General features: G+C 43.9%; 1 protein-coding gene across 2 annotated transcripts; it reads left to right on the top strand.

Moving 5' to 3' along the window:
* Positions 1 to 6,131: 6,131 nt before the first annotated feature.
* Capsl (calcyphosine like) lies at positions 6,132 to 14,683 on the top strand. Of its 2 annotated transcripts, XM_076856193.1 has the most exons (4): positions 6,132 to 6,268; positions 10,204 to 10,381; positions 10,654 to 10,863; positions 14,582 to 14,683. In XM_076856193.1, the coding sequence occupies exons 1-4, from the start codon at positions 6,132 to 6,134 to the stop codon at positions 14,681 to 14,683; spliced, it is 627 nt and encodes a 208-aa protein (XP_076712308.1). The 2 variants fall into 2 exon arrangements, with proteins under 2 accessions (XP_076712308.1, XP_076712309.1); XM_076856194.1 differs by lacking the exon at positions 10,654 to 10,863.
* Positions 14,684 to 14,744: the final 61 nt, after the last annotated feature.

Genomic DNA, 14,744 nt, shown 5'->3' with positions numbered 1-14,744 from the left:
GGGCCCTGCAGGTACTTGCAGTGCTCCTGGGGCAGGGCTCAGGTGGCTTTCTGAATAGGATTGTTTCCTCACAGTACATGCTGTTCCTGTGTCTCAGCAGCCCAAGCAGAGGGGGTGCAAAGACAAATGCAAAAACATGGACAGACAATCCCTGAACCTGGTCCAGCTATCGTGGTGCACAGCCTTGACAGCTGGCCATGTTGCCCTCCTCCCTCAGCACAGCCCTCTCTGTCCCCTGCATGGCCTCTGCACCGCCTCCTGTTTGGCTGGTTCTGTCCTTCCTTCTCCACCTCATCTCAGGTTAGTTCTTTTCTCTGAAGTTTGTCTGAGTGGACTAAACTTGTTTTAGTTCCCTCAACTCTTTCAAGCGACTGTCCTTTTCCTGAAAGAGGAAAATCAGTCGTATAACCTCAGAGAAACCAAAGGGGCAGGGTTTTGAGACAAGGGGTGGGGGTGAGCCATTTCCTTAGAATTTTTCAATAAAGAGGATGTGGAAGATTTTGGTACTTTGGGGTGTGTGGATCAGTGATTCCTAGGTGGCCTCTGTGGCAACAAGATTCACTTTTGTGTTCATAGGTTGTTGGGTGTAGAGTCTTACATGAGAAAGAGAGAGAGAAGAGAGAGAAAGGGAGAGAAAGAGATAGAGATAGATAGAGAAAAGAGTAGGGGGTGTAATTCAACAGGGGTGTAATTCATTTTTCTGCCATCAGAGGGCACCAAAGACAACCCAATAAAGTGCAGGCTGGGCTGACCTGTTCCCTTTTCTTCTCCAACGGGTTTAAAAAAATCTGTCTCAGAACCCTCATGAGAACCATGAAGAGACAGACCTCCATAGATTTTCAGCTTTCCACATCCCCTTCCCCAAGGACACTGGAAATCCAGACAGAGAGCTTTGACAGTGGCAGTCAGCCGAGCACCAGGACCGTGGAAGGAGACAGCCTTGGTGGGGATTCCTACCAGTCTCCTTTGCCTGTGCTGCTGGTGGCTCCACTCAGCTTCTGCCCCAAACCTCCAGGCCTCTGCATTTTGTTGCTGCATGAATGTCACCCCCCCCATGTGCTATTGTGGGTGGAGATGGGGAGTCACAAGCAAGAGCCCAAGGTGCCAGCCCTCTCTCAGTGCACAACGTCCAGGCAGCATATTCGATACATCAGTCGCCTCCTAGCCAGCTGAGGGGGCTCTTACAATGCAAGCCATTCCTGTTTTTTGGAACCCTTTGTGCACCCAGCACCCCCACTCCACCCCCACCCCACTCTTGTGATCTGGTTCCTGCTTCCTTGCTCACTTTCATCCTCCCCCCCCCCCCATTTCCCTGCCAACAGCCCCTCCCAGCCTCCAAACTCTCATCTCCCTCCCCCACGACCCTCTTTCCAAACCATACTAAACCACATTTCTCAAGTTACACTATTTTCTCCTTCACTCTGACCTAAGCACGTGGTGTTCCTGCTGTGGTACCTGAGATACCCATATTAACCCTCACAGCTCCCATAACCATCCCCTCCCATTATGCTTAGGCATTATCCACTTTGAAATGTCTTCATAAAGCCCTGCTCCAAAGCTGGGTTAGCCACCTTCTTGTGATTTGTTATAGCTTAGATATGGCGTTGCACCCTTCCCCCTAAGGCCTTCAATACTGTGTATTCCCTTTTCTCCCCACCCAGTGCGCACAGTAGACATTTGTTGAAATAGACTGAAAGCTGCTTCTGGTAGGGGAACTGCACAGACCATGAGCGAACACGCGGTGGCGCTGTGGTTACATGTACCTCCTTCTCCACTTTGCTGGGGCCTGGCTGAGGAACTCACCATGTGAGTCAGAAAGAACCTCCTGGAGTCAGGAACACTTTGAGCAGCACTGTGGAATCAGGGACATCTTGATATTATGTTTGAGGACAGATTTTTGCCCTGTCACCTGGTGCGTTCATGCAAACTTTGAAAGTTGTTGAGTGTTGCCCAGGACCTTACCCAATCCTGCCTTCCTTTGAGTAATTCCTTACCCTCCTACCTTCTGGCCCTGTACTGTGCCTTGAAGAGAGTACACAATAAATATTAGCTGTTTGTTGATGGACTGGGTGACTAAGTGATTAACCGGGATAGCTGATGTGAGTAGTTCAAGTACCATCAAGTCCCAACGCAGTTTTTTCCCTGAGCTTGCCAAATTGGATTCCAGAGGTGAAACCCTGTGTCATCACCGGGTAGGATCAGCCTCAGATGACAGGACAGTTTCTCTGAGAGGCTTGTGATCTTGGATGTTCTTGCTTTCCTCTGAGAGAGGGCCATCTGCTTGTACTCTGACCCTCATATATATATTATTTCACAAACATAGTGCAGTAGAAAGAGCATTGCTTGAGAATCAAGCTTGGTATTTTGGTGCTGGCCAGGACTTTGGGGCAAGTCAATTTACCAGTCCAATTCTTGGTTCCAACCTTGGTTTCAAAGTGTCCCCCCAAATTCATGGGTTAGCAATGTAATCCCCAGATTCACATGTTGGTAATGGAATTTGAAGATGGGGCTGTTGATATATAAGATTAGATGAGGTCATGGGGCAGGACCTCCATGATGGCAAGTGTGGCTTTATAAGAAGAGGAACTTGCTCTGTGGCTGCTCCTGATGCCCTCAGCCATGTTATGATTCAGCAGGAGGGCCCTCACTAGATGTCAGCAGCGCGGTCCCCTGGAATTCCCAGCCTCAGAACTGTGAGCCAAATAAACCTCATTTTTTTTTTTTTTTAAATAAATGATCTGGTTTCAGGTCTTTTGGCAAAGCAACAGAAAATGGTCTAACAAACCTTCCATCTTTGTAAAATAAGGAGGTGGCCGTAGATAATCTGTAAAGTCTGACAATCCTGACACTATATGAATCACTGTGATCCATAGTGCTGTCTGCCCTGTGCAAGTGCCTGATTTCTCTGGACCCCTATTTATTTGTGAAATACAAAAAATAGTACTAACTACTTCATTTCCACCCCCTTAGCTAACTCTTTTGCCAAGATGTGTATGTACCAGGCACACTTTTTTATTTACATACTTCTAAATTGACGGATGCAGCTGTATATGTTTACCAGGTACAGCATCGTGTATTGAAGTATGTGTAGATTGTGAAATGACTAAATCTAGCTAATTAACAAATGATCATGGGTTTTTAAAGTTGATATGAAATTCACTTAACATAAAGTTAGCCATCTTAAAATATTCAGCACCATCCTAGTGTTGTGTAATCACCCACCTATATGAAGTTCCCAAACATCTGCATTATCCCAAAGGAAATCCCATGCTTATTAAGCAGGCACTTCCCATTGCCCTCCCGGTATCAGCTCCTGGTGATCACTAATTTGCTTTCTGTCTTCTGAATTTGCCTTCTCTGGATATTTCACATAAGTGGAATCATATAATATGTGACTCTTTTTTTTTTTTTGTACAGATTTTTTCAGTTGGTGTAATGTAGTCAAGACTCATACACATTGTGGTATATACCAAGACCTCATTCCTTTTCAATGGCTGAATGATATTCCATTGTGTGGATATGCCACAGTTTGTCCATCCGTAAGTGGACATTTGGGTTGTTTTTACCTTCTGGCTTTTGTGAATAATGTTGCTACAGACTTGGGTATCCCTGTTTTCAGATCAGTTCATGGGTTTTGTGTGAGGAATGAACACGTGCTTACCATCTAGTGGAGGCACAAGAACTGTTAGAATTGGATGCTTTTAATATTTTGAGCACTCCACTTGCAAAATCCCTTAAACATCAGATCTTACTGTCTCCCCACTGTTGGCTTTCAGTTTAGGTCTCTCTTTGTTCCTCACTTGCTGTCATGGATGGTGTGGAAGTAGGAAAGCAAGGAGAGTGGACAAGGCGGAGGAGAGGTCGGAGGACAGGAGGATGGGAGTAGGGGCTGGGGCAGCCCGTGGGACAAGGGGCAGCAGGTGCTCCTGGAAGGAGCAAGCCTCTGAGGGGGTTCTGTAGTCTGCAAGCTGGGAAGGCTGGAACAAGCTCCACGGACAGAATATGGCCAGGGCGAGGAAATGGTGTCTCGAGGGTGGGTGGGGAGCAGGAAGCAGCGAGATGAGTGGGGGTGGTCTTGTCGGGGAACCAGAATCTGGTGGTGGATGAGGAATTCTGTGGGCGTGGAGTTAGGATGGGAAGCCGGGGACAGACTCTGGGAATTGTCAGTCCGAGGTCAGGTGAAAAAAGGGTAAGAGACAAAGCCAGTGTTGAGAAGGTTCATGCCACCAGTGGGGCGACTGCGAGGGCAGCAGATGTCCAGGTGGGACAGGAACGTTCACCTGCCGTGGATGGAGAGGGGGTCTGTAGGGCGCCACCATCTGGAATTCCAGGGAATCTCCGCTTCGGTGCGGGACAAAGCAAAGGGGAGACCCTGCATAGCTTTAGCGGAACAATTTCTTACAAATATGGAGTAAAGCAGCGGGAACTCCTGTGGGCTGGCCCAGAGTCCAAGAAAACGGAGTGAAGCACTCCCATCTTTAGCTACATGATGGAAATCAGGAGGGAGGGCAAGAAGAAGGGATCCTGTTCATCAGCTGGAAGGGGGCTACTGGAACTGGGGTGAGTTCAGTGTGTGCTCCTCTGTATTTGAGATTCCCTTTCCTGAAAGTTAAATACTGAATACTTCATAGGGAGGCCTTTCAGGGTGTTATAGGAAACCAGTTAGTACAGGGGAGGGCACAATTCCAAGGGCTGCCATCTTTGATAAAAATAATTCTGTCCTTATGCGGTCCTCAAGGGAAGTGCCAGAATTCGTACAGCGAGGGAGCCATTAAGTCAAGGGTAGAACCATTCGAGCGCCATTTATTGTCTTGTGTGCCCTGAATGCCATTCTTCCTACCCTCTTGCTCCTTTCATTTGGAGCTCGACGTAAAGTAGCTTCTAGAATCTTCCATCCACTGGATTAGTGTGGACTCATGGAGATTACTGGGTTTTGGGAGTTGGAATGAAATTTAAAGGCCATCTAAGCCAACTGAGAAGGAGACAATGGAAGCTTTGAGACCGGCTGGCTCTGAGGTCATGGGGTGGGTTGGGATGGCAGTGAAGAGGTGGGACTGGAACCTGAGTCCCCCGGCTCCTAGTGCCCCGTGCTCTTTCCACCTCTGTGGAAGTTCTGAGAACTGAAAGGAGGAATCAGTTCACCACACCACCCTTCTCTCCTGTTCTGAAAACTTAGATCACAAAAGCCAAGCTGGGGAAAACCATATCTTATTGTTTGTGGGTCAGCTGAGAGATAGTAAATATAGATTTTTTTTTTTTTTTTAGTTGTTGCTAGACTTTTATTTATTTATTTCTATGTGGTGCTGAGAATTGAACCCAGTGCCTCACACAAGCCAGGCAAGTGCTCTACCGCTGAGCCCCAGCCCCAGCCCCTGTTTAAAATTTTTCTGTCTTAAGAACCCTGTTGCTAGGTGTAGTGGTGCGTGCCCGTAATCCCAGCAGTTTGGGAGGCTGAGACAGGACGATCGTGAGTTCAAAGCTACCCTCAACAAAAGCAAGGTGCTAAGCAACTTAGTGAGACCCTGTCTCTAAATAAAATACAAAATAGGGCTGGGGATGTGGCCCTGAGTTTACTCCCTGGGACCCCTCCCCCCCAAAAAAGAGAACACCTTGTTAATGGACACATACCTGCTAATCAAGGGGAACACACTGATTGCTGGTAAGAATCATCAGGGCCCTAGTGTTGAGAATCTCAGGGAAGACAGAATCAATGAAAATCAGTGTGTAGACCAAAGAGGAGACTCTTAATTAAACGTGGAGTGAGGGAATATGGAGAAATCTAAATAAAATGACATAGGATACGTGGTTGTTTCTAAAAGAGAGTGTGGAGAACTTGGACTTTTTATGGAGGGAGGAAGGCTTCAGAATGAGAAAATGGCTTTGTATTCATTGTTGAGCTGCGGAAAGCAGATGGTCTCGGGACAAGGTCAGTAAGTAATAAATATTCCAGGCACACAGTCAGCTTGGTTAAAAATTGGAAATTCTGGGAGGAGGTTTGAGACTATTCCTGGGAGATCTGATGGCAAAGTGAGCTGTAAATTTCCTTCTCAGCAAGGCTGCTATCTTCTGTTCAGCCAGAGGCAGGTGGTGCGGCCGGAGCTCTGCTGATGTGCTCTGTACTCTCCTCTCAGATGGCAGGGACAGCACGCCATGACCGAGAGATGGCCATCCAGTCCAAGAAGAAACTCACCACGGCCACGGATCCCATTGAGAGACTCCGACTGCAGTGCCTGGCCAGGGGCTCTGCAGGTATCAAAGGACTTGGCAGGTAGGATGCAGGAGTAGAGAGGCTGGGGGGGTCCAGGTGAGGCTAGAAGTGTCTTCGTGATCTTGGGCCAAGTCATTTCCTTACTTGTGAAATGCAGAGTTTGGAAGAGTTGATGTCTCAGGTCTCTTGTGATCATTTTTAGTTCTTAATCCCAGATTCAGCAAGGCCCAGGTGTGGCTGAAAGAGGGCAGGGCTCCCGAGGTAAGGGGAGAGGCACAGCCAGGTAGCACAGACTCCTAGCAGGACAATGAGACAGGAGCTCCCCGAAGCTGAGATAGTACAGGCTGGGTTGGAAGAGGGAGGAAAGAACAGTGGTCTGGCAGTGATTATAGAATTTGGGGTTCTGTTCTCAGGCGGTCTTGTCTTTCTCATCTCTAGTGGCACTGGGATTGCCTGTGGGATAACTGACAGGTCACTGCCATGGGTGTCTCTGTCTTGATAGAGCCAGTCCTCACACTCTCTGGTCGTGTGTCACCCTCAGGGCTGAGGAACCCAAGGGCAGAAGGAGACTGTGAGCCCCTAAGGACAGACCCTGTGCATTATAACAAACTACACTGAGAGTCTGCTGTGGGCCAGACATTGAGCACACCTTGGAGGATTCCCGGTGAACTAGGCTTCTCCAGCTCCCATGGAGGGATGAGACTTTGAAGAGCGAGAGTCATGTAAATGGGGCTCTTGGTGGTGGGAGCAGTTGTATGTTGGAGAAGTACAGAAAGTCAGTGGGAGAGACACCCAACTCTGCATCCAGAGGTTGTGGAAGGCTTTAGGTCCATCCGATATCACCCTAAACCATCCCAAATCTCAGACTTGGAGCTCTGTCAGAGGCCCAGGCTACAGGTATATGAAGCCTGGTGAAGACATGGTCACAGTCCAAAGGCAAGTCCTCTTCCTTCAGTACCATGTCTCTTCAGCCTCTACCTGTTTCCGCTGGCGACTCCCTCTTTCTCAGAGCAGTCTCCTTAGGAACCCTGCTTTTCCCTCCACTTCCTGGTCCATTCAGTCCACTCCTTCCTGCTGATGGTGCCCTCTCCACTTGTTGGTGCCATTACACCCTGCACTTTCTTCAGCCCTTCACTGTGAACAGGTGTTACCTCATTCCTGGCCTCTCTTACTGGCATCTGCCTTTTCTAAGTCTCTCCTCAACTCAATGGAGGCAGCTCCTTCCCTCCACCCTGCACTAGGGTCTATTGACAGGTAGACACTCTCCTTCACTCTGATCCCAGATCCCAGGAAATATTCCCTCCCTTGGCTCATCCCCCCACCCCCAGCCTGCCTTTGAAGGGCATGTCCTCAGGGTAAGCTCTACTATTCGCCAACTCTAGGACACATTCTTCTGTGAAGGGTTGGCTCCTGGAACAGTCTTTCCACTCTGTCTGGAGTCTTTCTTCTAAGACCAGAATGAGTCTGTCATGACTTCGGCACCTTTGCTTTTTTGACATCAAAGTCTGATGGTTTCCAACAGTTTTCCTTCTCAGTCATTCCCATTTATGGCACAAATGCAGACATTTCCCAAGATTCTTCTGCCAGCATCTTTAATTCACTATACATCTCACCCACTCCGGAGTCGAGCTCATCTTTACTCTAGCTCCTTCCACATTCTCAGCATCAAGTCTTCTCCTGGGCTCCAAACTCATCACATAATTTATATCCCTCTCTCTTCTTCTTCTTCTTCAGGAACAATACCTGGTAACTTGTTAACTAGCCAGTTACCTAGTGAGTATCTTTGATAGTTGTCTTACTGTCCAAAATAAAATAAAATTAATCATCCCTTCTTGAAAACAGAGCTTCCCCTGACCCTTTCAAGTCACTCTAACAGTTCCTTGGGCTGGAAACTCAGGAAGTACCTTCATTGACCACCACATTAATGACTCTACTTCTACAACATCTTGTGGTCTCTTTTCTTATCTTTATCTCAATTGCTTATGTGCAGGCACTGAGCATCTTTCCTAAGATTTTCTTAATGGCTTTCTTTGCTCTCAGGCTTTTGTCTTCCAATCATTCAATCGCTATTGTTAGAGCTCTCTTAACTTTTATTTTTATGATGTCACTTCTCATGAAAACTACTGAATAATGACTGTTCTTCTGGTTTTTCTCTCTCTCAATAAGCTCCTTAAAAGGACAGAGATGGAGTCTCATTACCTTTGTATTCCTCCTCACAGGGCTTAGTGCAAAGTTTGGCACCTTATAAGTACCTAATCAATATTAAATTTTATTGAATAACATAAGATGCTTAAATGACACATTATTTATTTTGAATTTACATATATTTTATAAATTTACATATATTTTACAAAGAAAATAGATCGATCCATTTCCTGTATCAGTGTGATTTGTTTGTTAATTTATCATTTGTTCATCCAGAAAGTGAATTTTGACAGAATGACCATAACATTGTAAACATGTAACAGCAAAATAAATAAATAAATAAATAAATAAATAAATAAATAAAAATAGTCAGGTTTCTGCCCTCTGGAATCTATGTGATGCTCTCATGCAAAGTGTTCTTTTTGATTTTTACATAAAGTGTGAAATTCAGAGGAGTAAGAATCTATATTATTGTTACAAATATTTAACATAGACAAAAGCGTAAGTTGTGACTTGAAAATTGTACATTATTTTAGCATTAATGTGGAACTAAAGATTAACTGACTGAGTCTCTTACAGCAAAGTGAGACCCAGAAAAGTTACAACATATGCCTAAAGTCACAAAGTCAGTTTACCAGTAGAACTGAAAATTAAGCTCAGGTTTTTGAGATCCTAACAGAGAACTCTGTCTACCTGTCAGAATACTAGCAAGACAGAAAATGCCCACAGCTGTTCTGAGGGTAGTGGCAGATGATAGAGGAGAAAGGGAATGTGTGAAGGAGGAAGATCATGTAATAGGGTGTGATGAGATGGATGGAAGACCTGAAGCATTACAATGAAACACAATTAGAAGCTATGTTATTTCTTTCATGAGAAGGACGTGAGTATCTTGTGGGTGGAGGTGATCCAACATAGCTGTATATGATGAGGCATGTTTCTAAGTGCAGTCTTTCTGTAACTAACACAGTGTTTATATGTTTTATATGGTCAGTGGATTATATTGAAAAAATGAAAACCAACATTTATACTCTATGATAGGTTCTGGGGACCTTATCAAGAAACATAGCTTAAAATAGGATTTTTGATGTACTTACTTATATTTTTTTGCTTTTCTTTAATTGAAAGATGGAAAGGGTTTGGGTCTTTTGAGTCAATAAGCAAAGTTTGGGTGCCTAAAAAAATGTTATATATGATGTAGTTCTCCATTACTGTAAAAAAATACCTGGGAGAAACAAGTTACCAGGAGGGAAAGGTTTATCTTGGCTCATGATCTCCATAACCACTCTGATGCTTTTGGGCCTACGGTGAGGTGGCACATCCTGGTGAGGAGTGCATGGTGGAGCAAATCTATTCACCTCATAGCAGCTGGGAAGCAAAGAGAAAAAAAAAAAAAAACTGGAAGAGGCTGTGGTCCCAATGTTCCCTTCAAGGACACTCCCCTGATGAGCTAACTTCCTTCCAATGGGACATACCTCCTAGAAGTTCCTCTATGTCCTAATAGTGCCATAGGCTCTTGACCAAGCCTTTAACATGGACCTTTCCGGAACATGTCATATAATTAGAATCCCACAGTGCAATTGTGCGTGTGTATGTGTGTGTGTGTGTGTGTGTGTGTGTGTGTGTGTGTGTGTATGTGCATGTGTGTGGTTTAGGGTTTATTTTTCTTTTTGAGAAGCTGAGAAGAGGCTTTCCAATTTTGGCAGGGCACAGAGAAGAATCTCAGACTTCTGTATTTCACTTTGAAAAACCTTGAGTCATTTTCTTTTTTAAATCTTTACACTTATACCTTGTTCTTTGTGGGGATTTTTTGCTTTTGTTTTTTACTTTATGTGTGCGTGTGTTTTCTTCAGAGTGTTTCGAATTATGGATGACAATAACAACCGAACCCTTGATTTCAAAGAATTTGTAAAGGGGTTAAATGATTATGCTGTGGTCATGGAAAAGGAAGAGGCTGAAGAGCTTTTCCGGAGATTTGATAAAGATGGAAATGGAACAATAGACTTCAATGAATTTCTTCTCACTTTAAGAGTAAGTAGGCTGTGAATCAGAGTGATCTGCCAAGTTTGGCTTTCACGTGGTTTGGTTCGGCTACTTTGAGGTTTGGTTTTCGCAAGTTGTTTGTACACTGTGGGCAGGAGACTGCAAATGGGCTGAGAGCCTGTTGTGGGCAATCATAGTGCATCTCATGTAGTGGGACACAAGCTGGTCCACGTTATGGAGGGAGTAAGATATTTCATCATGTGTAATACAGGAAAGGCTCATTGGCATATGTGTATACGTGTATGTGTCTGTTCATCTAGCCTCCCATGTCCAGAGCCAGAAAAGAGGTAATCATGCAAGCTTTCAGAAAGTTAGACAAGACTGGAGATGGCGTCATCACAATTGAAGACCTTCGCGAATTGTACAATGCAAAACACCATCCAAAGTACCAAAATGGAGAGTGGACAGAGGAACAGGTCTTCCGGAAATTTCTGGATAACTTTGACTCACCTTATGACAAAGACGGACTGGTAAGTAAAAAAGGTTTGATCTAAATGAAATTTCTCCTATTTGGTTTGAAAATTTTTAATAGGAAATAGACCCAAAGCCTTAGAAATTTTAACACATTGGTACTGTATGTATAGAGGTCATATAGAAAGTTGAAAAACAAAGTAATAAAATAGATCTCTCTCTCTCTCTCTCTCTCTCTCTCTCACACACACACACACACACACACACACACACACACACACACATACACACACCAGTAGGGGATTCTACTGTACTCTTCATATGTAGCTAGGCACATTCCTATGAGATAGACTGCAATAAAACATATTTAACTTCAAAATGAGACCATGATTCAGTTTTTTTTTTTTTTTGCAACAGATTCACAAGGCTTTTCATGATGTTTTGGTGGCTTTTACATTTATCCTTATGGGCATCATTAGTCATCACCCTTTGCTACGTGGAAATGGCTTATCAAAAAGCAACTTTTGATAAAGGGAATTTCAGATAAGAGAATTTCCCCTGGTTCTTCTCTTGAGCATGCTTTGAGATTTACTTGCATTTCTAAATTAAAATGAACTTGAAAACAAAGCAACCACCTCGTCTCCATTAGCTGTTATCTTCAAGTTACAAAAGCACAGCATACTAGGGTAAGGAATTATATTCCCATCATTGCATCTAAGATGAGAGGAAGATGTCATCTGTGTTTTATCGATAGCCATAAATAGATTGATTATTTATTTATGCACTGGGGATTGAACCCAGAATGCTGAACCACTGAGCCACATCCCCAGCCCTTTTGTACTTTTTATTTAGTGACAGGGTCTCACTAAGTTGCTTAGGGCCTCGCTGAGTTGATGAGGTTGGCTTTGAACTTGTGGTCCTTCTGCCTCAGCTTCCTTAGCTGCAGGACTACAGGTGTGTGCCCAGCAAATGAACTTAAAAGCAACAACAATGGTAAAACCCAAAGCCAGTTTTCTTGGGGGACCTAAGGGTCATGGTTGTGGAAAGGGGATTCTCTCGTTGGCCTCGGTCAACAGCAGTAGAACCTAAGGTTGCCTCTTAACCCCTGGCCACACCAGAAATGGTAAGTGGGGCACTGGACAGGAAGAAGAGGTGGTGTTTACGGGAGGAAAGAAATAAGCCTTGCCCTCTGAAGGGAATTTCCCCAAGCTTTTCCCATGAAACTTTTTCGTGAGTTGTAGTGTCAAGGGGTGGGGGACAGGAAATACTGATCTTTTCTTGTCAAGGATGGAGAAGTTCCCTCTATTCTAGGTCAAGGGATTGTAGAGGTACATAAAAAAAGGGGTCTAGATTTTGTAGAGCAGCCCAATGCTTAGGACAGAAACAACGGAACCGTGCGTTTTCTTCCAGTACGACTGGCTTTTGATCTCGGAGATGTCAGTGGAAAAATAGCCAACTGCCATTTCCCCTCATTGGCCCAACTCCGGGCAGACCCGGGTGTCTCTTGCCTCTTTCTGCAGGTGGTTCCTCCTCACTGCCAGGGGAAACCTCAGCTGCCCTTTTCTCCAACTCACACAGAAGAGCCAGTTGTTGTGATTCAGATGATTTAAAGTCCTTCCTCCTGCCCCTTTTGACATTTATCTTAATCAGCCACATTAATCTCTCAAATACTCTCAAAGGTTATTGGTTTTTTTTTTTTTTGCAGTTACAGCATTTGATGCCACCTGAATATCACAGACCTTGTACTCATACCCAACCCAGAGTTCACGATCACCACTGGGGGATGTTTTATTAAGAATGTATGTTGCTGGCTGCCCTGCAGAACAACAGAGCCCAACTTTTTTCTTTTTTTGGTGAAGCCCTAGGATTTACATATTTAATAAATTTGAGATCCTTAGCTCTCACAAATCAAACATTCCTGTTTTTAATTAGTAAATGCCCATCAATATGCACATGAACCTCAGTTAGCATAATGATAAATCTGGGCAACATTTATTGAGCACTTATTAACTGGGCATTATGCTTACAGGGGCTTAACCCCTAAAGGGCTTACAGGGGTTTCTCATTTAATAGGCATGATAAAAATGTTCAGGAGAAATGATTCAAACTTTTGTACTTTGAATCATATTTTAAATGCATAGGAATTGTTGATACAGAGAAAATTTATAGTAAATTTTTTTAAGAAAGAAAATAAGCTGCTTTTGTGCATATACTATTTATTTGTATTTGTAGACCACAGTTCCACTATTGGCTCAGCTAAATGCCTTTTGTCCTAAGCCCTTTATTGTTTTTGTGGGATTAGGGGTGAGGGTAGAGGATAAGACAAGGGAGATAAACTGTGGATTATGTGACTTTTTTTTTTTCTTTTCTGTTTACTTAAAATTTTGTCAAAAAAAGAAAAAAAAAAAAAAGGCAAGTGGGTCAATGAACTCCTATGATCCTTGGAAGAGATAGGCATGCTACCAAAAATGTGGCGCGGGAAGAGCGTGCTGTTATGGACAGAGGTTTTTGGTTCTTTATGGATTTCCCTCTTTGTGATGTTTTCAGTTCCTAGTGAGTGCTGAAAATTGCGGGTTAATTAGAGAACAATGTGCAACTGAAGTGATTCTGCAATCTGTATATGGGGTAAAAATGGGAGTTCATATCCCACTTGAATCAAAGTGTGAAATATGATATATCAAGAACTATGTAATGTTTTGAACAACCTACAATAAAAATTAATTAAAAAAATACTTAAAGCAATAAAAAAAAAAATTAGAGAACAATGAATTTCCCAATCAGCCATCAATATTGTGCCTGCACCTGGCATATATGAAGATCTGTGTTTTGGGATAAATGAGCACCTTCGAGGTCCAGCAGGACATGTCTTTCCTGACTCAGCACATCATATCAGCCAACACAGTTGGAGTGCACACATTACTCTCATGAGCACAAAAGACTGACAGGTGTTTTTCCTTCTTTCCAAAAGGAAAGTACTATAAAATCCTAGTATGGATAAATACACTATGACATTATCTTAATCAGCCACATTAATCTCTCAAATACTCTCAAAGGTTATTGTTTTTTTTTTTTTTTTTTTTTTGCAGTTTCAGCATTTGATGCCACCTGAATATCACAGACCTTGTAGTCATACCCAACCCAGAGTTCGCAATCATCACTGGGGGATTCCAGAGAGACAGTCCTAGGCTTAGAATGGAGAGAGAACCTGGTAGGGTGGGAGGTGGGGACAGGAAGCAATGGTTTTGCTCACTCTGTGCCTTGGATGACTAGTTTTTATCTTGGAAATGCATGAAAGCCAGGCCAGTTGACTAGATATCTGTTTCTTTACCCACAGGACGACTCCAGGTTCTGAAAGATGAAACTTGCCTTATCTTGACACAGGACCTGGCGTGTTTTGGATGGGCCACAGGAAGACAGTATTAAAGACCACTTGTTTCTTATCCTGAATTTCAGTCTTATGTATTCGAATCCCTGGGCTGCTGCTCACAAAGAAAAGATGACACCATGTCTTACTTTCCACTTAGGCTGATCTGGACATTTTCTAGACTTCCTTCCTCACCTGCCCTGAGACTCTCTTGGGACCACCCCCAGCTTGGCTTTGCCTTCGCTTTTGCTTTAGATCTGTTACTTGGTGGTGATCACACACACACACACACACACACACACACACAGCCTTCTTGACTGAAGTTTTCCTTCTTTTTGCAGGGACGGAAGATGGAGCTCCATTAAAAGGGACTGAAACAAAGTTTGTTTTGGTGTTTAACTTTTTCACTACAGGTGACCCCAGAGGAGTTCATGAATTATTATGCAGGTGTGAGCGCATCCATTGACACTGACGTGTACTTCATCGTCATGATGAGAACCGCCTGGAAGCTCTAAATGCATGATTTGGGGACAGCCATGTGACTCTAAATGATTAAACCTCAGCTCAAAATTCTGG

The sequence above is a fragment of the Callospermophilus lateralis genome, chromosome 5 (assembly GCF_048772815.1).
Source record: "Callospermophilus lateralis isolate mCalLat2 chromosome 5, mCalLat2.hap1, whole genome shotgun sequence".
NCBI lineage: Eukaryota > Metazoa > Chordata > Mammalia > Rodentia > Sciuridae > Callospermophilus > Callospermophilus lateralis.
This window is presented reverse-complemented; position numbering and strand designations above follow the sequence as displayed.

Excerpts from the sequence above, each read along its gene's own strand:
- Capsl (XM_076856193.1), top strand. The coding sequence starts at position 6,132 with ATGGCAGGGACAGCACGCCATGACCGAGAGATGGCCATCCAGTCCAAG. Across the intron at positions 6,269-10,203 it reads GGTATCAAAGGACTTGGCAG|AGTGTTTCGAATTATGGATG; the intron begins GTAGGATGCAGG and ends TGTTTTCTTCAG. Across the intron at positions 10,382-10,653 it reads AATTTCTTCTCACTTTAAGA|CCTCCCATGTCCAGAGCCAG; the intron begins GTAAGTAGGCTG and ends CTGTTCATCTAG.